The sequence below is a fragment of the Centroberyx affinis genome, unplaced genomic scaffold, assembly GCF_046629955.1.
Source record: "Centroberyx affinis isolate AG114_WGS23_722 - 3 ecotype Tasmania unplaced genomic scaffold, CSIRO-AGI_Caff_v1 ptg001575l_1, whole genome shotgun sequence".
Lineage (NCBI taxonomy): Eukaryota > Metazoa > Chordata > Actinopteri > Beryciformes > Berycidae > Centroberyx > Centroberyx affinis.
Window position 1 is genome coordinate 122,119 of NW_027280025.1, and position 26,756 is coordinate 148,874.

At 44.7% G+C, this 26,756-nt stretch overlaps 1 protein-coding gene across 2 annotated transcripts; it reads left to right on the forward strand.

The window, feature by feature from the left end:
* LOC139650957 (fibroblast growth factor receptor-like 1) lies at positions 1-26,720 on the forward strand. 2 transcript variants are annotated; one of them, XM_071527770.1, is made up of 7 exons: positions 1-253; positions 1,020-1,115; positions 16,274-16,546; positions 22,750-22,836; positions 23,210-23,494; positions 24,195-24,548; positions 25,038-26,720. In XM_071527770.1, the coding sequence occupies exons 2-7, from the start codon at positions 1,031-1,033 to the stop codon at positions 25,478-25,480; spliced, it is 1,527 nt and encodes a 508-aa protein (XP_071383871.1). In that variant the 5' UTR covers positions 1-253; positions 1,020-1,030; the 3' UTR covers positions 25,481-26,720. The 2 variants fall into 2 exon arrangements, with proteins under 2 accessions (XP_071383871.1, XP_071383872.1); XM_071527771.1 differs by having other exon boundaries at positions 25-69.
* Positions 26,721-26,756: the final 36 nt, after the last annotated feature.

The window sequence follows — 26,756 nt, forward strand, 5'->3', positions numbered from 1 at the left end:
CGCACGGACTGGAGTGGGGCTGTTCTGTATTAAAATTAGCATATGGGACTTTTAATGTGATTAATGGACGTGAGTAGTTTTATTTTCCACTTGAATTCGCTAGTTATTTCAGAGGCAAGCGCGTGCTCGTGTGGAAGAGGTCGGTGAAAACTCGGCCACTGTCACTTGATTCATGGACTCTCCACGGACTTTAGCTAAACGCATTTCTGTCAAGAGGTTGATACAAGGTTGACTTCATTCATTGAATATTCAGGTATGGTATCGACATATTAATAGAAGGCCTTTTCAGCTTTTTAAAAATATATTTTATTGATTTATTTGCATGCACAGTCAAGCTACGAGTGAGTAGCAGCAGTGATTTTTTTTTTTACTGTAAGCACAGCCAAGATAACCAGGCAACATAAACGTTTTCATGTAAACTTTGCTATCCCCGGCCTAGACTAGCCTATTGGACAGTTAGCCTACATAAGTAATTTTACTATGAGATAAAACAGGACTTCCTAAACTTTTTTTATGGCAAGGACCCCGAGTAGAAGCACTTTAGACCCCAGTTTGATATAGGTTTGTCTCCTGAGAAGGCTAATGTTGTCTGTATGTACTGTAGCTGGAGAGAGAGGAACCTTTTATCTTCTAGTGAATGCAGTAATACTGAAATTAAGTTATTCCTCATTTTGCTGGGGATCCATTGGAACCCTCTTAAGGACCCCCAGAGGTCCATGGACCCCAGTTTGGGAACCACTGAGGTCAACTTAAGATATATTATATATCCTGCCATAGGCACTGCAGTTATCCTATATATTTTTTGTGTAGGACATAGATAATATTATATATATGTATATATTTCATAGAGGCGAGAAATAACTTTTCAAACATCGGCCCTGTATGTAGAAGTGACTTGGAGAACATGTGTTTTTTTCCCCCTTCTAAATAATTTGATAGCCCAGCATTATTCCCCATGGATTGGTGCGAGTCCTGCTATGTGAATTTACAGTGTGTCATTTTGACCACGTGTCTTTTAGATTTGGGGAACATGAAGTTGTCTTTGGTCAGGATGGGAGTCCTGAAGATTGTGCTGCTCATCTTTGAGGCTGTTTTGCTGACTGACTGCGCACGAGGTGAGGACAAATCTTTATAACCCCCATTTCTTTCTTTCTTTCTTTGCTATCTCTTGTTTTTTGCTGTGATAAGATAGCATGTCTAAATCTTGCATGTAGTAGGCCTACCGGATTCATTGCTTAGTATAAGTTAAGTCGACGGGCTGTGGTTTGTTGTGAGCATGAAGAAAATCTCAGTTGGCTCTAACGTCTTCGCACTGAGAAGTAAGAGAAGGAAAAACTAAAAACTAGAAAAAAATACTCTCTAAACAGAGCCCAAAATCAACAGAGGGGAATGAGAGAGGGCAAGCCAACCCATACCCAGTCATGGCCGTGTGTGTGTGTGTGTGTGAGAGAGAGAGAGACTGTGTGTGCATTCACTGCAGCTAAGCCAAACAAACATATCCATCAGCTTCCCAGGGTGAAAGAACACAGGTCAGTGTTAGAGTCCAGCTCTCCCGGGGTTGGCCCAGGGACTGTCTCACATCAGCCTGTGTGTGTATATATGTGTGTGTGTGTGTGTGTGTGCGTGTGCGTGTGCATGCTCATGAGTGACCGAAAGAGTGAGGGGAGAGGGGGAACCTTAGTTTGACCACAATTCACAGCAGTGTTTATTGTGCCAGTATCAATACTTTGTATTACAAAGACAACTTGCAATGAGCTTGTCAACAGGTCATGAATAACTGTCTGGGCAATTTCTATGATTTCATCCGCCATCACTGACTGCCGAAACCTGTCTGATGCAATCCAGTTCCTTGAGTGAAAGGCCAAGGCAATATTTGAAAACAAATTTCAGGTTTAATGAGAGAAATCTGAAAGCCAGACAGATTTCCCTGGAAGACCTCTCACTGGGAAAACAAGCAGGCTCTATAGCTCTCTCTGTATTCTCTTACTCAGCATGGTAGTGAATTCAAGAGGCGTCTGATAGGTACAATACCTGCATGTGGCTATCAGGGCTTGTGGTGGAGGGGCAGGTGGGGGTTGGCAGCGGTTTAGAGGGGGAGATTAGATCTGTGGGTCTGCAGACAATGCCTCATTCACAGCGTGGCAGCCGTGCCTTCACGGCACGGATAAACCAAAAGTAAACAAGACGTGAAGGCTAAATAAGATTAGACAGGCAATTATGTATGTTTACAGATGAACAGATGTCAGAGGAGGAGAAACCCAACAGGGGAATCCAACGGTGGAGAGTAAATAGTCCGTCTCATCAGATGGATGGTGGATCTGTGTGGCTCTAGACTGATTTAATCGCAGAAAACAAGAGGAATATGTGGCCTGTTTTTCATAGTTTCTCTCTGAAAGCAGTTGCAGATGGACAGACAGACACATCAACAGATATGTCGCTGGCAGACAGTCCAAGTAAGATGTTATTGAATGATACTTTGATTTGACAGTGCATGAAGTATAAATATTCAAGAGTTTGCCCAGAAGAAGTGATGACACAGCAAGGTCTACGTTATAATCCAAATACAACAGCTTGACTCTGACATCCTGTGAAATACAGTCAGTGGTTCTGACTAGAGACTTGTGCTTTTATGGAGACGCTGAGGCCAACAAAGCTGTAAAACTGTCCCTATAAAATTTAACAATGTATGATGACATCTTTGACAAATGCAAATGAAATTATAAAGCACGGGCCCCTTTGACTTATGTGTGAAATAGTAAAACTGCACTGGAAGTGTTATTTTACTGCCGTTATCTAAGCATTTCAACAAATGCACCTGAGAGGACAGTAAGTTAGGGTGAACAATTTCAAGGCTGTTGCTGTCAGTCATCACATCACATCTGACCCTAACGCCCCCCTGTCCTCCTGCCACACACACACACACACACACACACATCTGGAGCCTCCTTTTCTACACTGTAAAGCCTCCTACAACTGGCTGAGCAAGTATTATGTCTTGAGACCCCCTAGGACCCCCACACTTCCTCCCCCTCTGGTGCTCCAGCACCCCCAGCAGCTGGAGGAGGTGCTCGGTGATCTGTCCCAGCAGAGCCTCTAATGTGGTGACAGGCCAGGGGACCACTGGGCTCCACTAAAGGAGGAATGCAGCGGGCCGGACATATGGACCTGCTGTGTGCTCTGCAGAACGGCACCCTGGGAGAGTAACAGACGCACAAGGTGTCTCTGTTATGTACCAGGACTAACAATGAACGAGACGTGCTAGAAACAAACACAAACACACACGCACACACACACACACACACACACACACACACACTGAACGGCACTGTTTTGATGCATTTTAATTACAAACATGCAGGTATTACATCAGATGCAGTTGTGTCTTTTTTTGGTCTAAAGACAAAAGCCGGTGTTTTTGGGCATGTATGTGAATCCGTTTAATACGTTTTTAACGCCAGGCACATGTTTACTTTTCTACACCTCTGGAGCCATCTGGAGAAATTTAGAGCATACAAACTGCTCTGTAACCCCTTTGGAAAATATACATTTTATAGCAGAGTTACATCATGGTTTCATAACAAGACGGTACTATGAGATAAATTGTATGCCAAGGGCCTTTAAAATCACAAGGCCATTTGGCTTCCAGACAGTTTTCCATTTCCTTTAAACATAATGAGGCTAGTTTCTCAGTAACCAAATGCCCCAAAGTCCTCTTATTTTTTAAATAGGGCCCGAATAGTAAGAAGGTATAACGCAGTGGTGTTCTGGCACACGGGCCAATCCGGTGAGACTGGGGGAGAGGGCACAGGGAGAGAGAAAAACAGAGAGAGCTGTATAGAGAAAGTCAGGCAGTGCTGCTATTAAAACATACTTTTTTTTATCATCCTTGCTTAAGCCGCACTTTAATAGCTGCAATGCTCGATTTAGATATTAGAAATAAAATCAGTTTCATGTTACTTTTACCAAAAAACACACAACTCAATGGAAGTCATTTCTCTGCAGGAACAAACAGCTTTCTGCCTTCTGCTTCAACTCTGAGCGGTGTGCCTGCTCCATACAGCACACTCCGATCTCTGTCTGTGACGCTGCTGCTGCGTTTCCCAAACCAGTTTATGACCAGACAACCAGCGCTGCCTGCCGTCCCCCTCACACACGTCCCCCTTCTCTTTTCCCTGCCTCTCTCTGCATTTCCTCCCATTTATTACCAGTGTAAAGTTGAAGGAAGTGAATTAAGTTAATGTGCTGTCGTTAAAACAAGGCATGAGCTGACCTTTACTCCCACCCGGCCTTTCTCAGCTCTCCGTAGCCCCCTATTTATGAAGTCTGGGTCCATTTGCAGAGAACAATGGATGGATTATTATGTGCAGTGGTCCCCCAGGTTGGACATGGCAGCAGTAATTAATTTTAAACACTCCTCATCCCTGTAGACTGGGCTTATTTGCCATCTATTAGAGTACACTGCAAACGAGGGACTCACTTTACTGAGGCGCTGCCGTTTAGAGGTGCGTGAGAAGAAGTTATGAGAGTGAATGAGCAGCGTTTTTTTGTGTGCGTCTGAATATATGTGTGTGTTTTATTAAGCAGTCTGAAATTGCCCTGAGAAAAGTCATGATAATGAGACATCCATGGAGCACAGGGCAATTTGGAAACCTCAGAGGTATAACAGCAACTATTCCCTCTCCAACTACATCTCTACTACAACCAGGTGGAAATAATATTCTTGTTGCCATGTTCCTTCTTCTTCTGCCACGGTAATACCGCTGCGACCGCCGCAACAATGCACGTTCCCCATCTATCAGCGCACACTGCTGACCCCATCAGGTCTATGAAAGTTGGAGGAAACATTCGGGGAGAGGAATGTGTCAAACTTCACCCCTCACAGGGGAAAGAAAGGAAAGGGTTGTAGTGAGGAGGGAAGCTGTGATAAGTAGTCATAATGGAGGTCAGTTGGTGTTTACTTAAGCAGGGTCATATAATCCCTGAGAGCAACACTCCCTCATTGACCGAGTTTAATGGCCACTTCAGTTAGCATTCATGTGGAATTTCAACAAGCCATTGTCTGTTTTCAGTGTTTGCCACTTTCAGCTGTATGCTAATGCTGGGATGCGTAGAGGAGGATTTTTGGAAAATCTGACTGAATAATATGAAGGTCTGTCTGTATACAATACTCATTAGTTTGTTTGGGCAGTTGGCTCTGGATGTGGTTTCAGACCACACACACTCTTCCTGCTGGCTGAATGGCTTTGGGTTCAGTCAAATAGAATTCCTTTTGCCCCTGTTAACCTTCGCAAAACCCATAGAGCCCCTCACAAAGTGCCACAGAGCTGTCAGTCCGTCACCATTCAGATGATAATCAACTTTATGTGCTGCTTCCTCGGTTTGACTTGCACAGTTTACCAGACTTACGAATAGCAAATATTGGTTAATCGACAGCTGTTCGACATTAAATTATAATGTGATGATACCGGACACCTTTCAGGCTCAAGGTCGTCATGCGATGCATTCGCACTGGGCCGCAGTGTGTCTGTGGAAGCCAAGGTAGGGCTGCTGTGTTACACCCTTGGCCAGAGAGAAGGGCCTTAGCTGTTGGAAGTGAGCCTGTAGAAGGTGGGGGTGAGGGGCCGCCTCGCTGGAACCTTACAAGTGACCTTACAATAACATTTCAGCTCCACAGTGGGAAGTGTTTGTCTTGCGCAACCCTTCTTTCTAAGCCTCCTTCATTTCTCCACTCCCGCTCTGCCCTGCTCTGTTTTCTCTTTTTCTTTTGAGGAGCCAAGTTGTGGAGAGACCTCCTTCCCCCTCCCGACCGTTTCCCCCCCCTCCCCTCCTCCGTTTTGTGTTCCACAGCTGTTCACTCAGTCACTTGGTAAGTGAAATGATGAGAATCCAATTGCACCCCTCTTTCACCCCTCAACAGGAGAAGCCTGTCTTGTTTTCCTGTAGATTTTAACATGTGGATTTATGGTTGGGACCTGGGGTCGGCATACAGCTGCGGACGGGGCAGAAGTCAGAACTCCCATCCTCTCGTTCTCTCCCACTCTGCCCTTCCCTTCATTCTTCTTTTCCCTGCTCTCTCTCTCTCTGCCTCTCCATCCATGTCTTTTCTTCTTACTCTTGGGTTGATCTCCATCTTTTGCCCCTTCTTCCTTCCTTGGTATTGAGCCATGTTGTAAAGGAAACACAGTATGTATAGCAGGCTATGCGCCATGACGGATTAGCTTTCTCTTCCCTTTTTTCCCTCAAGAGTAACCATGGCTATATTTACTTGATGATGGACTTTTGGATGTTGCTTGGACTAAGCAGGTTTGGGCAAGTTAAGGAGTTGTCATTGTGGTGTTGGTGAATAAAGGGATGATTTAAACTGCAGAAATATTATCTGGCCTGTCTTGTGCTCTTATTTGCCGTACTTGCCACAACCTGCTTGAATGTAGGCTGCTGCAGTCTCATCCTTGCTTATCAGAATACCAAATCACTCGGGTACCTGTTGCATATAATTTGAAGATGAATGTCTTCTCTCAGTTTCTCTTACTTTGCACCTTCTGCGTGCCTCCAGTCACCAAGACATTCTGTTATTTACCGCTGTTTATGCTTTTGGTTGGCAGTTGTCTCTCTGTGCGTTGTATAAAGGTGTTAGTCATCTTTGTAATACGATAGTACCATAATAGTACCATAATACATCAGTACAGTGCTGAGTAACAAAGGATTATGAATGTTTTCTCTGGTTTCTGTTTTTCTCCTGATTTCCTCTCACACCTCCTCTTTTCTCTGAGGGTTTCATTAGAAATCACTTGATGTCCTGACAAACCCCCCACTGCCTCCACCCCCTCCACCCCTCCACACACCCCAACCCCATCTACTGCCTCCCCCTTCCATGTGTTTTGTTCTGCAGTTAAAAGGTTGATTGAAAGTTATGGTGGCAACAGCGATGGCTGGCTGGGCCTGAAGAAAGCCGAGCCAGGGGACGGCTGGGATAACGAGGTCTGAATGAGGCCTCCGCTGCCACCAACACACACCCCGGACCCTCCTTCCAGTTTCCACCCCCCACCTTTGCCCCCCTCTTTCAGTTCACCTCCGATGAGCTTCAATGAGACCCCACATGGCTTTCTGGCTTTTTCACTTCCACTTTGTTTTTCATTAGGAATTCTTTTGACAGAGCTTGGAAATTCTTCTGTGCATTGTCCCTATTGATTGAGGTTATAAAGGGTCTGGTTCGGGTGATCGCTAGTCACAGTACGTCAAAATGGGAATTTTTCATGCGAGTAGTGTAAGGCTGTCATGATGGAATTTATTTCTACTCATTTTCAGTACCAATCTCTCGCAACAGCGGAGCAGAGGCAAGGAGGGCCTGAATTTTAGTTCAAGGGGACCCGTTGCATCTGTAATGAATGGAAAAATGTGTCCCCGCTTTGACTTGAAGAGTGGAACGGGACATGGGAGGAAAAATCATTTCAGAAGCAGAGAGTATAATCTGTCATATTTTATAGCAGGGCTACTGCTATCCCAGACTGGAATTCTGCACCATGCAGTGAAACTGATTTGATTTCCTCATGCAGAGGGATGTGAGTTTGGGCCTTGGATCGAGCTCTAGCCTGGATGCACTTGGAGTTAGAGGTTTGGCAGACTGGGGGACTGCTTATTATGATTCAGAGTTATTCTGTATCAAGTTTGACTATTAGCTAAACGTACTGTTCTTTTTATATGTACTGTTTCCATAATTATGCTGTACATGCGTATAAATACCGCTACAATTAGAACAATACCTCTGTTCTGTTCATCAACTCCTTGTTCAGGTCATTGTGCAGGTCATCAAAGGACTGTATAACTTTACCTGCAAGTTGCACCGAAGGAGATAGGGAAAGAGAGAGAGCGGCAGAGACAGACAGACTGGCAGACAGAGATGGATAGAGGGCAGTGACCTCTGTGCAACTGAGCAGTAAGGTGAACTGGGAAAGCGCTGAACAAATTGTCACTGTGAAAGGGCGAGTACCACATCGTAATGACAGGCTCAACAGCTCCACGATGACAGATTGATTTCAGACAATATTCCTGGATTGTCACCAGCTCCTCCACCCCCTCCGTCTGTCTCCCTCTGCTTCTCCCCCTTTCCCCGCTCTGTCTCGTCTCTGTGTCTCACCCGCTTTCTCTGTCTCCCTCACCCCCTCTCCTCCCAGCCTGTGCCCTCCCTCCCGCCTGTTCCTGCCTGAATCGCCCCATTCTGCCCAAACACTCCTGCTACATCACATTCTGTCATTGGCTCTCTCCTGAAAAGACCTTGTTGACAAAGGCGCTGGTGTAAAGCGCTTCCCAGTGTCATGGAGATTGGCCGATCCTCAGACTGTACGGCGGTGTAGGGTTCCTGGAGGCAGAGAATGGAGGAGCGCTCATACTAGGCTAGGGCATCATCGCACAGATGTGACTTGGGCTCTGTGTGACCACAACACACACACACACACACACACACACACACACACACACACAGACACAGAGTCATAGACATACACACACATACTGGTCTGCTGGTGACAGCATGTCTGGCTCAGAATGGCCTTGTTTACAGTCTTTATGCTTGCCTGCCAGTCAGTAGAACATCAGACCAACGCCAAGCAATGGTGACTACTTAATACGACATCTGTATCCCATTGCACACCTCCAGGCTGGACTCCGACTGTGTCAACACACAATCAGCTGAATGCAGGTTGGATAGTTAGTTTCCCTTGCATTGGGTTGGAATGCAGGGGAGTCAGAGGAGGAAGGGGGGGTGGGGTGGGGGGGGGGGGGGTGCAGGGAGTGGCAGGATGCACAGACAGCCCGCTCTGCTGACTGACAGAGGCCCATGAAACAACGAAGAATAAAGATCTTGCAGTGAAGAGGGAGCAGTGTAGATAGTAGGAGTAACAGGCTGTCAAACAAGCATCCTCTGGAGGACGGAACGTGTGGTTAAATAAAGTAAGGGGTTTAATCTTTAACACACTGTGGTATGTAAGGCAGGTGGACTAAAATGACATGCAGATTAATGAGTTTCTGTATTGTTTGCCTCTAAACTCATGTTTCTGTATGTCTGTGTGTGTGAGAGAGAGAGAGAGAGAGCGAGCACAGGCAGGCGGGCGAGAGCAGCCGTGCATGTGCGAGTGTTCCCACAATGTCCCATTTAGTGCCAAGCCTTCAGTCCATCTCCAAACATATTAGAAGGACGGCAGTAAACAGGTGCTCATGTGTGCCCCGCTCTGTACACCACACACACTCTAGAGACACAGAGAGAGACAGAGAGAGAGAGAGAGAGAGAGAGAGAGAGAGAGAGAGAGAGAGAGAGAGAGAGAGGCCTGTTTGACTGTGTCATGTGGCTGAGGCTGAGCCCAAGCCAGGGAGTGGGGTGTGAGATTGTTGAGATTCCTGGTTACTGCCGCCTGGGCCCACCTAATCCCCTTCACTCCCCCAGCCCTCCTCTCCTTATGAGCTGTGTGTTAAAGGAGGCCTCTCTGCCATCTTAGCCTCTGCTCCCTGCCACTCTCTAAATCAACCCTCCTCTCTTTAACCCTCACCCTACTTCTCCTCCATTGGCTCGCTTTTTCTATGTGCGTTCCCTCTGTCCTCTAGCTCCCCTTCCCTAACACCTCTCTCTCTCTCTCTCTCTTCTCCTCCCTGTCTGCCGTCCTATCTTGCCTTTCTCTCCCTCCCTCCTGTTACCTCCTCCCTGATAAATGGCCCTAAGCCACACTCGGCCCCTGTGTGTGCACCATGCCTTAGCCTAATGGAGTGAGATAAAGCGACTAGAGTGCCACTCACTGTGCAGTCTTTATGATAGGGCAAGGCCAGCGAATTACAGACTCAGATGGGCACAAAAATGATGTCATTAAATCAGTGTGTTTTCTATATACTGAGAATATTAATTTGTCATTGTATATCTAATATGCTAGTACATTATAACAGTAATTTCTGTGTATCCTAACATCACATTTTTTAAGATCTGTAAGTTGAAAGCTCACAAATGTTCTCGTGCTTTAATGCAGTTGATATAATCCTTCAGACAGGATGATAGGATTGTCATTGGGTTTGATCTATATGGGTTTTTGAAGGCCAATAGCGGATAGCCAATATTGTACCAATAAGCAATATCATTAAATTTGGTCATTTTCATGCCAAAAAATCAATGCCAAAAAACATTTTTATTCTCCAAAAAACAATTTTACTCTTTGCAGGGTGGAAAAAACTCTGAAACAGCAATAATAATAATAATAATAATGATAATAATAATGATAACAATAATAGTCATGATACATTGTACATACATGTGTGGAATTTGATCAAAATGTTGCATTATAATCAATTCAGGTTAAGGGATTCCCATGCTTAACCAGTGAAGTATTGATCAATACAATAAAAATATAATCAAGTAATCATCATATCTATAATATCAGAGGAGGACAAGGAGGACTGCCTGATGTCCAATTTTTACTAAAAGGTCAATATTGACCTGATACATTGGGAGACTGTTATATACGTACTGTGTGTCTAACTCAATGCTGTGGGTGGAGCCTGGACCTGTGTTGCACTATAGCCATAGACGGCGGTCTGTGGAGGCTGCTACAAAAACACACACACATGCGCACACACTTGCACTCACACACACACACGCACCTTTCCTCATGCCGAGGCAGCTGGGCCTGGGAGACGGCAGTCAAGTCTAATGAAATATAGCAGCTTAGAGTTCAAAGGCTCCACAGTAGGGCCTGTTAAAGGTAGGCCGCGTGATGGAGATGTTGCCAGAAGCTTTATGACGCTGGAGTAATTTCTCTCTGTTTTTTTCCTGTTCTTTTGATGGAGTCGGCAGGAGCCTGTTGTTCTGGGGCCATTAAGAAAGGAAGTAGAGGCAGATTCACTGATGTTCGTCATAATAAGCGAGAGAGGCAGCTTTGCTTTCAGCGCTGAGGCCCCGGCAGCAATATTCCTGTGATTCTGCATTAATCAGATAGATTGACTGGAGCATCTCATTCTCTTTACCCCTTTCTTTTTATTATACCCCCCCTCCTCGCTGTTTCTCTAGTCTCCATGGTCTCTCATGTCACCCAATAGCTACTCCTCTACCATTCCCACCACTGAAGCAGTTGCTATTCAGCCCACATCAGATGGTGCCGAAGAAAGAGCCATTGTCCTGGCTGGTCTTACCCCGGTCTTATCTATTGATTGGAAAGCCGAGAGGGGAAAATAACAGGTATTGATTACCACACTGGGTGAAGTTGCTGGGCAGGACGTCTGGAGGGGTAAGAAAAGACGGCATTCTTTACCCTCCGCTGCCCCGCTGCTGTCAGAACAGCCTCCACCACTCCACCTATCCTCTCTCTCTCTCTCTCTCTCTCCCTCTCTCTCTGTCTTCCCCTTTCACCCTGTCACTGCCCCCCTCCCTCGCTCTCACCTGGCCTCCGTTCTTGAATTGCCAGGGTGTCTCTCTCACTCTCTCTCTCTCTCTCTCTCTCTCTCTCTCTCTCTCTCTCTCTCTGGGCGATTTTTATCTCTGCTTGTGAAATGTATAGCCCGGCGCAACAGTGGTCTCTGAACAGAAGCACTGGCCTTTCACACACTCCCCAAGCCATGGTGACTGCCTCACCTTTCCCCTTCACCCAACCCCTCAAGTCTCAAGTGAAGTCACTGGCCCTGGATTTGGTTTCTTTAGCTTTCATGTAGTTTTTTCTGTGTCATTTTTTTTCCTCCTCCTCCGCGTCGCCTTCCTTGAACTGTAGCTGCGTCCCATGCAAGGCCGCTTTTTTTTTGCCATCCATTTAGTTGGCTTGTATTATAAAAGTGCCCCTGAGGTTTTAAGAGATGCATGATAGGATATTTCCCTGGAAGCGCAGGGTCCATTAAACTCCAGTTCCTTCCTCCCTTACGCTGCTGGGCTGTCTGTGTAGAGAGAGTCGGGCTCGTCTGTCTGTCTGTCTGCTCTTGTACAGTCTGCTGAACTAACACACCAGTGCTGCTGAGTAGGAGCAAGCTTTCTCCAACTTCCATCACTCTCCCTGTCTGTAATTCTTTATGTAAATACTACATATTGAAAACAAATTTTCCCAGATCAGTGTTTACATAAGTAATGAATCACTACGGTCTGATGGCGTGTAAAGGGCTGTTGATGTACAAGAAAATCTCACATTTGGCTAGAGATTAAGGACGAAATCTTTTTCATGAGTAGATGTTTATAGTGTTGTTTGAATAGCCGTGTCCTGCGTTGGGCAGACTGCGTTGCGTGCATCATCAAGTCGTTCTCATTGTGGTTGGTTGAGATCCAGGTGTTCTCTATTGGAGCGCCTGTCAGCAGACAAGCCAACCCTTTATTGACGTGTTTGCAATGACTAGAAAGACCAAAGCACTTTGTATGGAGGGAAAAATGCATGTACACATCATTACAAATCCACAGGTGTTTTGTAAAAAAGAGAAAATAAATGATGAGCGAGGTGCCAGCACATCTGAACATTGCTTAAACCTGGCAGCCTTTGTAGTCTTTTCTGAATTTTTGTGTGTGTTCCTCTTTCTCTTTCATTTGCATTCTGACATTTCCTAATGTATTTATCTTCATGGATGCCTGCATGTCAGATCAACAGTTCGTTAACCCGCTTAGAACGGTTTGTAAAATGGCTATATTTACTCTGAATCACAAGAATGCCCCTTGTTGAATGTGCCCCTTTCTCTTAAAATAATCCATCACCAAATTGAGCAAAGAAAAACAGAGCTAATTCTGTGAGTCGCCAGGCCGCCTCCTCCTCTTCCTGCGCTATGAAAGATTCCATTCACACATGGAGCTTGGCTAAAATAAGGACCCGCACCAACGCTGCAATACGGGAAAGCCCATATGGTCATGTGTATCATTTTCCATTTGCAGGGGAGCTAACAATTCTAACAATTTGAGTAAACATTCTGAAATGCTCAGCAGTTTGTCATAAATCTGCCAGATTCCCATTCATCATGGCCTCTGTAGGAGAAGGTAATGCTTAGTTCAGCAAACGGGAGAGAGCCTCAGAAGCCTGGAAGTAAAACAACATGGAGAAGTAAAGTACTGCTACAGTAGATTTTACTTTCTTGTATGGTGTGATTAGGGCTGCAACTAACGATTATTTTCATTGTCGATTAATCTGTCGATTATTTTCTTGATTAATCGATTAGTTGTTTGGTATATAAAATGTCAGAAAATGGTGAAAAATGTCGATCAGTGTTTCCCAAAGCCCAAGATGACGTCCTTAAATGTCTTGTTTTGTCCACAACCCAAAGATATTCAGTTTACTGTCATAGAGGAGTAAAGAAACTAGAAAATATTCACATTTAAGGAGCTGGAATCAGAGAATTTTGACTTATTTTACAGATTAATCGATTATCAAAATAGTTTGCGATTAATTTAATAGTTGACAACTAATCGATTAATCGTTGCAGCTCTAGGTGTGATTGCGTATTGCATCCGGAAGTCTTTAACTGCATATCTGTATCAAGTTGATAAGGCAATATTCCCAGAATTATTCTCAGAGTGTGATTTCCCACAGAGGGGCTCTGTGGTTTCTGAGCTTTCAACTCCAAGGTTAAGAGAACCTGTCCTTGAGAAGGAGAGGAGGAGGAGGAGGAGGAGGAGGAGGGTCCCTATTGAAGAAAGGATGGTGGTCATGCAGACAGCACAAATACTTATTAAGTTATTCAGACGATGGCCTTGATTTCAGCACCTCTCCATGCCTTGTTTTTCAAAAGAACTTCAAAAGGTTTTTTTAAGAGCGGAGACGGAGGGAGGAAATCATTTGTTGCACATTCCACGCACTTGGTGCAGCCGCCAAAGCCCCCAGTTTATTAAGCCCAAAGCTCAGGAGCTGGAGTGGTCCTGAGTGCTCTCAGAACAGCACTGCAGAGACATTTGCACAGTAATGTATTTTTCTATTTAAAAACACCATTCAAATTTTCCCCTCTCTCTTGTTATTTTCTCAAGAGTTATATTATACTCAAGAAATGTCCATGGCTTTTAGAAAGCTTTGTTTGGCAGAGGCAGCACCTATGTTGGGTCAATACATTTTGACGCTTAGCTGCAGCTAGACCTTTGGCATGAATCGGGCCTTGTCTTTTGTATAACATGTCACTCTCCTCCATTACGTCTGTAATCCAATAGGAGCACTTGGTTAAGTGGCTTGTGGACTATGTTGTGAAGATATATCAGAGGAGATAACTGCACCCTCTTTCTTCAGGAGTTGGCAGAAACGTATTTATGTTTTCAGTAGGCGGTTGGGTCTTTCAGGATCAACTCGGTCCATATGAGCCCAGCACCAAGCCAGAGCTGTGACCTGTTTGTGGTCCTAAGCAGAGTCTGCAGTGCAGAAACGAACAGTGAGCGCCTCTGTTCTGCTCTCCTGGTAGCAGAGGAGCGAGATATGGGCCAGCTGACAACAGCCAAAAAGACTGCGGTCACGTTTTCCCCGCAGACATAAACAGTGACACTTCCAATTTCCTGTGCATGCTGTGGACCAGGAAAGGCCATCCACAGAGAGGAAGGAAAACTCTGAACACTGTGTGTGTGTGTAAGAGAAAGAGAGAGACAAAGGGAGGGATTTAACACTCACAAGGTTTGTTTTCTGGGTGTATGGAATGACGCTGGGAGTGCATCATGATTTAAGGACATTATTTTTGAGTCCCACAGAATATATGAGTTTATATAAGTTCAGCTCTTGTAGTATCAGACTAGCTGAGGTTCCCAGACCAGTCCAGATACCTGCAGTTGAGACACATCTGTTGGCAATGTGATGAATAAAATGGCCAGATGGAGTTACCTGAGTTACCCTCCCCCACACTCTACCCCATCAATATAATGAAGTTCTTGTTTACCATATGTGTGAAATGCGCCAAAGGAATGTGACTCTGTGTGTGTGTGTGTGTTGAGAGAGGCCATGTGTATTTACCCTCCCCATTGTTTTTACTGCTACCAGACTGACCATTTGTTCTGAGACACAGGCTGCGCTCTGTGTACTTTTGAGGGCTGTTGTAGCTATAGGGTTTGGTTGCACCCCCCCCCCCCCCCCCCCCCTCCCCCTTTCCCCTCTCCTCTTACCCTTCAGAGTGTCTCGTCTGCTCAGTAATTCAGGGGTTTTGTTTAGTTTTTGGTGGGGGTTAGTTCATGGCTGGTGCTCCAGGCTCAGTGTGAGTAGCGGCGCAGGCCTTCTAACACCATCATAGGGCGTTTCGGCCCGCTCCACTTCACTAGATCTGAGGGAGCAGACCTGAGCCAATTAAGAGCAGGGAGAGCAGGCTGCTGTCCGTCTCACTGTGGCCCGCCCCCCTCATCGCTTTGATCTCTTGCACGCTACGCAAAACCAGAGCCAGAACATTTGACCCTCTCTGTGCAATGGATGACAAGGCTTGTCCAATTATTACAATCTGGTTTCAACGTTTCTGGGTAATCAGACAAAAGGATGACAAATTGCCTCTATCTCATTCCATCTGCCCATAACCAAGTTATTTTGAGTCAGTGAAGTGAAATTCAGAGATAGATGTAACTTCATTCAATGATCTGGGTGAGTTTTTGTTAGCTAGGTTGCTTGCCTGTGTGTGCCATTATATCCCATGCTTTTACCATGTCAGTATCAGTTGGTCAGTAAACCCACTCAATTTAGAGGCTAATTCAATATTTTGGATGTTGTAGGACAAGGTTAGACTGATATACTGTTCTACTGATACATTGAGCGGATACTGGCCTTTTATTACATATTGAACATCAGAGTCAGTGTTGTCCAGAGCCGATATGATGGCGGTTCCACAGCTGCAGAAAAAACCTGTAAAAGCTTCAATAAAATGTGATTTTCTTTGCACATTTTATGTATTAATTTAATTATTCAGTTATGTTTTTTTCATAAATTAATTCTTCATTGAAAGGCTTAATGTTTCCCAGAGTTTCCCCTACCACTGAATAGGCAGGATGGTTCACCATGCCTGAAGGAGCTGCCAACCCACCTAAAAGAATTTCACTAGTCTGGGTTTCAATCGAGTGTTTTAGTGTCACATGGTCTAAATGTTGATTCAGAGGATTTTCCACCCTGACAAGAATAATATCCTGGGGAAACACTGAATACTGCTAGTTTTTTGGAATGAAAATGGTCAAATAAAAACAATGAATAACATCTAAAAATATCAGTATTGGCCTCAAAAACCCATTGTAGGCTGCAGATTCAGCCATATGATTTGATGTGTTCCTTTTTGAAACTGTATTAATTCAATATGGCTGCTCAACCTGAATCCACCATTGTTGCGGTGTGTGTTTCTCCAGGTCCTCCGCGGGTGGCTGAGAAGGTGGCTCACAGACAGACCGCCCGGCTGGGGAGCGCCATCAAGCTGCCATGCCCCGTGGAAGGAGACCCTCCCCCCCTCGTCATGTGGACCAAGGACGGACGCAACATCCACAGCGGCTGGATCCGTTTCCGTATTCTCCGCCTGGGCCTGAAGATCAAGGAGGTGGAGGCGGAGGACACGGGGACCTATATCTGCAAAGCCACCAACGGCTTTGGTAGCGTTAACATCAACTACACCCTCATCGTCATTGGTAAGTGCAGATGGAGGTGTGTGTGTGTGTGTGTGCGTCATATCAACTGGTATAATTAAATTGTTTGTGTAATCTGTTGCTCTGCGGGTCCTTCTGATGAGATCATCGAGGCTAATAAAAATAATACTTGTTAAAAAGTTAAGCTCAATTTAGCATCTATAAAAAGTGAAGTCACCTGTCCAGTAACTCTGACCAGAGACCATGGCGGTGAGTCAGACCACATCATCGTCCACAACGGAAACGTTTTAATGTCCAATTTGTAACACTTCCCCGCAATCGCAAATCTTGCCACGTTTCAGATGTTAAAAGACAGCATCCCTCATGGAGGTCAAGGTCTAAAACAAGTGGATTTACGGAGGGGTTAGTGGTTGATCCTCTCATCTATTGTATGTGTTACGGCCCCTACCTCTCCCTGCCCAAAGTCAACAGCGGCACGGGATATTGTTTCATACTACTTCATCCTCTGTGACTCAGTTGGATCTGAAGTTCTTCCCTTTCCTTAGGCCACACTCAGTAAAGGCAGGAGGTCTGCAGCGCCGCAATAAGAAACACATTCAATGTAATAGTGGCGGTTTGTCTACAAAGTCTCACACAGCTCTTGAACAGGACCTGGAGGATTAAGCAAACTTTGACCAAATTTTTTCACCCAGCACAAGAGCGTGTTACTCGTGCTCTCTCCATGTGTGTATGTGTTTGTGCGTGTGTGCGTACAGTACATTTCCTCCGCTCTAGAGCAGAGCATGATGAATGAGCGGAGTGGAGCGTGAAGGCTGTGTTTAGTCTAATTACTCTAAGATGCCTAATTAGGGCCAGAGTCTCTGGGAGGGAAGGGGAGGCCAGGGGCCTGATGGAGGAGTTGCAGCCTAGTCTTGTGACAGCCTCTCTGCTGCTGCCTTGGTTCAGAAGAAGACCCTTAATCAGGCAGATCTGGAAAACACAGAGCACTTCAGAAAACTGTGCTCCTTATAGTACAGTAGCTCTGTATGCTCATGAGTTAGAGTGGACTAAAGTTATTTTAGGGCCCCCCCCTCAATGAGTTCAAAGAGAGGGTATCTGCTGATTTAGCTGAAATGAAAGATTGGAGATAGAGACACCCAGCGAGCTGTAATGTCAAAGTTCACATTACAGCTGTGCCATATATTATGAAAGTCAGTTGTGGCTATGTCTGTGTCTGTTTTGCACTTCAAAGGGATTCTCAATATATTTTTTCTGTACATTACATACACTGAATGCGTGTTGGTGGAACATGAGTCATGTAATGGCAAAACCACTGCCAGGTGGGACCTTATAGTTCATTTTAATTTGTTTTTGGGATCCTGATCAGATATTATTGCAATTCTTGACGCATTTACACTTTTTGATGGTTGTATCTATTAATTTTCCACTGCATAAAGTAAATGTAGATTCTTTCAAGGTTGGAAAAGAGTTGGCAGGTAAACTTCAGTGGTGAGTAAACACAATAAAGTCAGAGTTGAGACAGCAGATCAAGTTTGATTCAAGTTTGAACACATTTGCAGCTCTCCATCAAAGCAGAGATGAAACGGACAGAGCAAGCTCAGCTGATATCAGGTTTGCTGTTTACTAACATTGTCTTTAATGACGACTGTAGTGTTCTGAATACAGTACAGAGTGTTTCTTCCTAATCTGGGCATTTCAGGGTAAACGGTAACATATCATGACTACATATGTGGAATACTGACGCCAAGAAATAAAGTGTACTGGATAAGATAACACCGGCTGAGTCTCAAAAGATATACACCTCCATTTGACTTTCCATTTGACTGCCTTAAACTCAGAAGCGGTGTATCTCATGTAAACACATTTATTACACCTTTGTGTAACTTTATGATTCCCTAACGTTTTTATATTTTGTTTTTATTTATATTTTATATTTTTACTGATACCGAGGAGTGGGAATTAGCTCACAGTTTTGGCTGTGACATTCTTACAGGTCACCGTAAACTGAGAAAGAGTTTATGTAAGCATAAGCAAATATAAACAAGGGAATGGGGGGAGGGTTCCCCTTCTAACATGTGAGAAGGATTATTTAAGGAAATATTTGTCTCTGCAGTGATACCAAATGCATGCATATTGAATGTATTTTTTGACTTAAGTTTTGATTTACAATTGGGAGATAAAGAATGATGCACACACACACACACAGACAGACACACAAACACACATGGTCAATTTATCTCAATGATTGATAACAACTTTCTCCCTGCGGTGTGTTTATGTGACAAATGATTTGTCTGGTTTGGCTTCTGCTGCAGCGTGACCGGGTGAGAATGAAGACTTCAGTGAAAACCATTTCAGACCGCTGTGATGAAGCTAGCAGGGATTGCTGGGAGATCAGTTCAACCTGACTGCATGCGTTGCTTTACTCCCACTCAGCGAGTACGTTAGGAAAAAAAAAACCTTTGGAAGTTCAGTCATGAGTCTTTCTTAGAAGCATAGTTCCATGAGATTTTTATCAGCGGTGTTTTTGCCCTTTATGGAGGTAGCTAGAGAGCATTTGGCCTCCCTCTTAATCCTGATCTGGTTTGTTCCATTTCCTTCTTGTCCTCTGGTGGTGCTGAGTGCGTGACAGACAAACACTAGCCTCTCAACAGCCATTCTGCACCTCTGTTTTGTAAGACCACAGAGACAGCCCCCCCCCCCCCCCCCCCCCGTTTCTGCCCTCTCGTCCGTCATCCCGGCCAGGGACTGGCAGCCATCACCATAATGTTTGTTTTTATAGATAATTGTTCCATCAGGGGTGCACTGCATTCAGAGGACCTTTTTTGCCATGAAGATTAGGGGAGCCTCATTTTCAAAATACTTACAGGACTGAAGTCATGGGCTGAGAGAACTGGCAGCTTAAAACAGCCAAATAGTGTGCAATTATCATGAGCAACTCTTTCCATTAACCTTGAGTCGGCTAATTGTCAGTCATTTTAATTTTGTTGCATGTAGGTAACTGGTATTGACCGGCTATGTTGCTCAGACACAGCAAGGGAGAGGGATTATTTATTTGAAATGCTGTAAATGAGGAGTAACTTCCAGCATAGCTCTACATACAGTATCCATCATGTCAAGTTTATTATTTTTACTGGATCACAGAATGAAAAAGAAAGAGAAACAACTGCAGTCAGTTATAGTGCCGTTCAGGGGAGCGGGGTCGACAAAATCCTGGCAGCCTTTCAAGTTGAAGGCCCGAAGTGAAGAGCATATTTTTTAAACCTCGCCTGGGACCCAAAGAGGAGAGGCGAGGTACAGCAGAGAAGCCAAGCAGGAGAGAGACGGTGAAGGAATGGAGTGAGAGAGGGAGAGTGAGAGAGTGAGGGGTTTTGCAGGGTGATGTAAGGAGGGGGGGGTTCCGCAGCGGCTGGAGAGATATCCCTCTCCCCATCTGCCAGCGGACAGCCTGTCCTCCCCTGAGCTATCTGAAGAATCTGGTCAGTCAGTGCAACATGGCGCCTCCTCAATCCCTCCAGCTGGCTGTTTGGGCCCTGTTTGGGGTGGTCTCCTGACAACTGGCCCCATCACCTCCCAGTCACCCTCCTCCCCTCCTGCCTGATGCATATAGCACCTCTCACTCCTCAGCTGCTCCGACTAGAGCAGGCATCATATCAGCATTAACATGGGATTGTCATATTAACATTTATGGGATTGGATTTTAATGTTTATGTGTATGCAGATGATACACTACAGGGTTGATTCGGGGTACTGGTAATTTCTACATGGATATGTTGGCGCTCACAGTGCGCATTTCATTTTGCCCGTCTCTGGAGATGTTAGGCCAACTGCTGCATAAACCACCCCATGTGTGACTGATCACATGTGGTAGCTGTTTGGAGATTTCCAGAGTGTGATGCAAGGCCACTACGCATAACTTTCCCTGGACATTAGAATGTCCCCAACAACATCTGGAGCTCATTGTGACCCCCAAAATCATGGGGCCTTTTCCTGTGATTCAGCTGGCACACAAGGCCGGTGGAGGAGTGTGGCGACCCATTTCCTGTGGCTGGATTTGTGAATGAAAAGGGAGCTGGTTGGCATCAGACTCCAAAGCACTGTAGCGAGACTATGAATGGAGTCACGCTGATGACTGCTGTATGGTTGAAGGCTGATTGCTTTTTAAACAACATGACAGTTTCGCTTTGAGCATTTTCTATACGTAAGCACACGCTTGAGTCATGACTCCTGTAATTGCATTTCCGTTTGCATAATGAGCCTCCATTTCAATTCCACTGCTCGATGTGTAAGGGCTTCTGTTTGATGGTCAGAGTTCCATAATAAGTCCCAGCTTTTAGTAACTTTTTGATACACATGGATAGGTCCCTCTTATGTGGAGGAGACACAGCAAGGCCTGACATGGAGGCGTCTTAGTCCCTTTCCGTTTATTGATAATTGTGTTTTTTCAGTATTCCAAAAATAGCAATCATACGGCAGCCATGAGATGTCCTGCCTCCCCCCTGTCTGCAGTCTGGTGAGCCAACATTGTGTAAAGACAATAGCAACTAGTGGATAGTTGCAACGGCACAGATGCATAAAGGGCGCCATTGTTCCCTGGAATCGCCAAAAAGTAGAGAGGAAATAGATTCAGGAACCAAAAAAACGTCAAAAAGAAAACCCCGGCAGTGTGGGACCATGTTCTGTTTGGATTGGGAGGTTCAGGAACCGGGAGGAATGTGGAGAGCCCAAGTGAGCAACAGAGAAATATTTCTTCCAGTGGAGGCTGTTTTTTAAAGGAATGGGTTATTATAGTTGGCCAGTTAAAGCCCTTCAAATAGCCATGACATCATGGCTGGGCCTGGTGCTGCAGGGGACAGACAATGGAGGGTTTGTGCCCGGAGAACCCTAGAGAGCTTTGAGGGGTTTGGGGGGACTTGGAGGGCGGCAGGACTAGGGGGTTAGAAGTCACATCTGGTCTCTCTACCTGACCCAATCGAACAGCGAGAGCGAATCAACTGCCAAACCGCATCTAGAGAAATTCAACTTGAGGCTGCACTGAACTCTAATTCAAAACGAAGTATGTGAGGTACAGAACTTGTTGGTTGGTTTTATTAACACATCTGGGCATAGTTCAGTACTTTATCAGTAACTTATGAAATGTCAAATATGAACTGTATCTGTCCCCCAGCAAGAAGGATAAATCACTAATGTATATAGTTGGTATGTTTAATAATGTCAGAAATATTGTGAATGACTTGAGTACCATATCTAATGTGAAGTGACACCCCAGTAGTATCATGTGAAATCTTTTAACACCCTGCTCTCCTTTGCCTGATCTTTCATAATTGTATGCTTAATGTCTGTCATTGCACAGCGCGGCAGGGATTGGCAAGGAATCCGATACGCTTTATTAATTCATCAATGCTTAACTCACAAAGTCGATACGCATCACAAACCGTCTATTAGGTTTCACTCATTATATTTTCTCTAAGCCCTGTCTTAGCTCCACTGCATGATGTCAGCCAATGACATAAACTCCACAGCTGTCTCCTGGAACTGGGCTTATGAAAACTGATCATATTACTTCCAAATGCTACAGTGTATGACCTTAGCATGCACCCCGCTTAGAGGAGCCTATCTATAAATGCTAAATTTACTCGGATAGAGCCAAGACTACTTTACAGGGCCTTTTTGGCTTTGTGTCTTTGCCATAAGTATTGTGTCCATGATGTTGTCAAAAACGTTGTCAAAACCCAAAAGGACTGAATTCTAATGGAAAGTTAATACAGGCTTTAGAAATATCAATATAAAACAACACTGTACTCTGCACTTGATATTGTTGATTGAGGAATGGATTTATAGTAATTTAAGGAGCATGTGACTAATACTAAATTATATAACCCTTCAAATTAAATAAATAGTCATGAAATGTACATAGGGCACTTTCTGTAATCTGTCTGTTTCTGTGCTATCTCAGAAGGTGTTTACCATCTGATCTGCAAGTTTTATATTAATATTTGATATTAGCCCAAATGGCCACAGAAGTCTTTACTACAACTGAAACTATAATCGGATTACCTCTGTCATCACCCTTCTTTAAAACTTCTAAGGCCGTCACTGCCTGCTGATTAAGCACAGCAACTCCATCATTTTTACACCAGTTTGAATTCTGTGATGCAATTTTTCTTTTGTTTATCTAGAGAACGAACACCTTGACATTCTGTTTAGCCCTCCAGTGACCAACTGTTTTCCTGCTGTGTCAACAGATGACTCTGGTTCTGATAAGGCCGGACCAGGGGCAGCAGATGGAGCAGAGTCCGAGTTGGGCCCCGATGGACTATCAGGAAAACTAGGTAGGAGTTGTGTTATCATGCAATCAATTGATGTAGTGATAAATAAAAAGGTGGGTAAACTCACCTCCAATCGGTGATCGCCATAAGCCAAATAATTACAGTATATTATATAAGTATATTTTCAGAAAATGCAGAAACGCATTGATTTAAGGATTAACTGATGCATTTCTCCTTAAAAGACCCCATCTTCACATAGCTTACATCAGTTTGATACTACTTACCATGATGTAAACTATGAATTTATATCATAAAGATTCATGATTTCCTTATAATTTAGGTATATTCAACTCATTATCACATTATCACAACCCCTGCAATTCCCAGGTATCCTTTGAAAAGTAACTCTAAACATTTTGTCCTCCTTTCCCCAAAGTGCGTCCCCGCTTCACCCAGCCTGCTAAGATGAGGAAGAGGGTGATAGCTCGGCCCGTGGGCAGCTCAGTGCGGCTCAAATGCACAGCCAGTGGAAATCCTCGGCCAGAGATCGTGTGGCTGAAGGACGACAGGCCGCTGACGGAGCGGGAGGTCGGCGAGGGCCGTCAGAAGAAGTGGACTCTGAGTCTGAAGAACCTGACGCCGGAGCACAGCGGCAGATACACCTGCAGGGTCTCCAACCGTGCAGGGGAGATCAACGCCACGTACAAAGTTGAGGTCATACGTGAGTATCCCACAGAGAGGCTGAGCTGTGAAATATTTCAGTGCTAATAAATGAGGTAAAGTGAATTAAATTAAGTGCTTACTGCTGTTTTTGTGGATCATTTTTGTGATGTCTTATTGGACGTCGTAGCGGGAGATCAAAATGGTCTGCATTAACACAGTGCGAGTGTAATCACTGTAATGGTGGATCTGGTTTTGACCGAGGAAGAGCCGTAACCTTTTAAAGATCCTCCCTCTGATCTACCTACTCCCGACTTCTGATTTTGATCACCAGGTCTTACTCATACCCCTGCTCCATGGATGAATGTGCTCGTGTAATCATGTATATGAGAAGCATATTGAGGAAGCAGGCCTGAGAGTGAGGGCTTGTGTTCTGGTGTTCGGGAGGGGGGGGGCTGTTCAACCCAGAGACCCTCCGCCCAATCTGGAGCTGATTAAAGCCCAGCTGTCTGCCAGACCCCCAGCTCCCCCTTCCCATGAGAAATGTGTGCTGTACAACCAGGAGCACAGAGAGAGAGGAAACTAATCACACATACTTCTTGTGTTACATGTGGTATTTCTCCCTCTCTGTCAATTATAAGTTATAAGCCTGAGGCTAATAACAGTATGGACAACTAAGACCTGTTGTATGTGCAGAAGGTCTGTCCTGTCAGAAGATGCATGTGTGTGTCTTGACAGCTTTTCTTTGTGTGTCTACGCAGAGAGAACAAACTCCAAGCCTATTTTAACGGGCACTCACCCAGTCAACACGACAGTGGACTATGGAGGCACCACCTCGTTCCAGTGCAAAGTGAGGAGCGACGTTAAGCCGGTCATTCAGTGGCTCAAACGCGTGGAGTCTAACGAGGAAAGCCGCTACAACTCCACCATCGAGGTGGGGGACCACCGGTTTGTGGTGCTGCCCACGGGGGAGGTGTGGTCGCGGCCCGACGGCTCCTACCTCAACAAGCTACTCATTACCCGCGCCAAGGAGGAGGACGCTGGCATGTACATCTGTTTAGGCGCGAACACCATGGGCTACAGCTTCCGCAGCGCCTTCCTCACTGTGCTGCCAGGTGAGGCCTGGGCCTGGGGAAGGTCTTCTTATAGGATATCACTCCCGCAGTACTAGCTGACATTGTACACATACTGTAGATTCGCAAATGAACAGCTTTGACAAGAATTTGGTCCGTCAGTTTGTTATAACACCATATGCCAGATGTCCATTGTCTGGCGTCTTTGTCTTGTTATTTTAGGGTAATTCTTTTTTATTGTTGTTGTTCTTTGTGTTCTTTTTATACGTACTGTGAGCACCACAATTGTCCTAAATAAGGAATTAAAGAGACCTGAAAATTTTAAATTCAGTAGCCTTACAAGCTGTTTTCAACCATCCTTTTTCTTTGGGCTGGGCATTTTAGTTTTTCCATTCATAATTCATAATTTCCAATTTAATTAAGAAGAGAGAATAACACTTAATCTTCATAACATGCAGTGTATGCAACAGATGTAAGATGTAAGAGTTAACTTGTTTTGATCTTTCCCTTTCTGTTCCTCATCTTTTGCAGACACCAAGCCTCCCATCACCCCCATATTTGCACCAGCCTCCAACTCCCTCCCCTGGCCCGTCATCATTGGCATCCCTGCTGGAATGGTGTTCATCTTCGGCACAGTGCTGCTGTGGTTCTGCCAGAGTAAAAAGCACTGTTCCCCTCCCAGCGCCCCGGCGGCGGCGGCGCAGGTACTGCAGAGCTCCCACCGGATGCCCTACCGAGAGCGGGACAGGGGCTGTGCGGCCCCGTCCTCCACCTCCTCCAGCCCGGAGAAAGACTGCATGAGCTCCATAAACTATGAGGAGTACCTAGCGCAGCAGCAGCTCCTCCTCAGCCAGGGGGGGTCAACCCTCCCCACCAAAATCTACCCCAAAATCTACACTGACATTCACACACACACTCACTCCCACGTGGACGGGAAAATACATCAGCATCAACACATTCATTTTCAGTGTTAGCCTTAGTGCCAAATACCCCCGTAACTGCTCCAGCACCTCAAAGGGACAATGAGCTGTGGACCGAACATCCAAGAACTGCTATTCAGTGATATTCACCTGGCATTGCTCTTCAGACTGTTACTTAACCTGTGCCAAACTCTTCTTATAGCTGGACATTGTTGGGAGTGTGTATGCACAGTCTTGTGATAAACATATCAGTGGTCAGTGATTCAAAACGTGGGTTATTACATGCTAACTGCCATATTTGGTGCTTTTTTTACCTGTCAAATGCTCACACCACTAAAATCCATTAATCCTGGTTGTGCACTTAATACAAAAAGGCCAAGGAATTCTGCAGTGTGTGTTTAATTGCAGCTATTCAGGCTAACTGAAAGAAGGTCTTTCTTGTTAGTAAGTTTTGCCATTTTCCCATTTCTACTTGAGGTGTAGTTGAAAAATGGAGGTTAGTTTTACCCTTCACTGTCAGTTGTTGTAGAGCTGAGGCTCTGTATGTTTTTGCCTGGTCATGATGATGAAAATGGTACTGAAGATTTACAAAAGGGCTGGTTTTATGCTCCTACTCAGGTAGTCCTTTTGTTTGTTAACGTTACATGATGTTTGGAATGCACAGACATTTAACGCTGACCACTATCCTTTACCTTACCCGTCTCCATCCCGGACTTTTGTCCCTCTGTTAATACTGGTATGAAATAGACTAGTATGCTTAAGTTAGCCTTTTTTTGAGGTACGCAAACCTTGCCGAAGACTGCAAGGGATGGGAGAATTGTTTCCATGTTAACTGTAGAATTGGTCTTCATTATCAACCAAACGTTTGTTTAGGTTTCCACCACTAGTCAGTAGCATGTTTAGCTAAATGTTTTCCAACAATACCCTTATCAATGACCAGAAAATGATGAGTATTTTGGACTGCAACCCTATCCAAACACAATTTATGAAGCTGTAGTCATTTATATTCAAATTGAGTCATGAATATTTAATTTATTTTGCTAAGAAAATGTATCAAATGTTTATTTTTCAGAGTAAGGCGTTTTACATATCTATGTAAGTTTATTAAAGTATACTGTAGTAGTTGATAGTACATTTTTGAGTACTTTGCCACCCAGTTTAATCACATTTAGTTCAAGCAAATATGTAGGTATTTCTGTATGTAATTGGTTATATTTGACAATCTTGTATTCTCTTTAAGGTTCAAAAACTAGATCATCTAAAGTTTGATGATTTAGCAGTTTGATTAAATGACTTGAAACTGATTAATTGCATGCCTCACACAATGTAT

Bases quoted from the DNA above. Each gene is read 5' to 3' on its own strand.
- LOC139650957 (XM_071527770.1), top strand. From the start codon at position 1,031: ATGAAGTTGTCTTTGGTCAGGATGGGAGTCCTGAAGATTGTGCTGCTC. The intron at 1,116-16,273 runs GTGAGGACAAAT...GTGTTTCTCCAG, and splicing joins GCTGACTGACTGCGCACGAG to GTCCTCCGCGGGTGGCTGAG. The intron at 16,547-22,749 runs GTAAGTGCAGAT...CTGTGTCAACAG, and splicing joins CTACACCCTCATCGTCATTG to ATGACTCTGGTTCTGATAAG.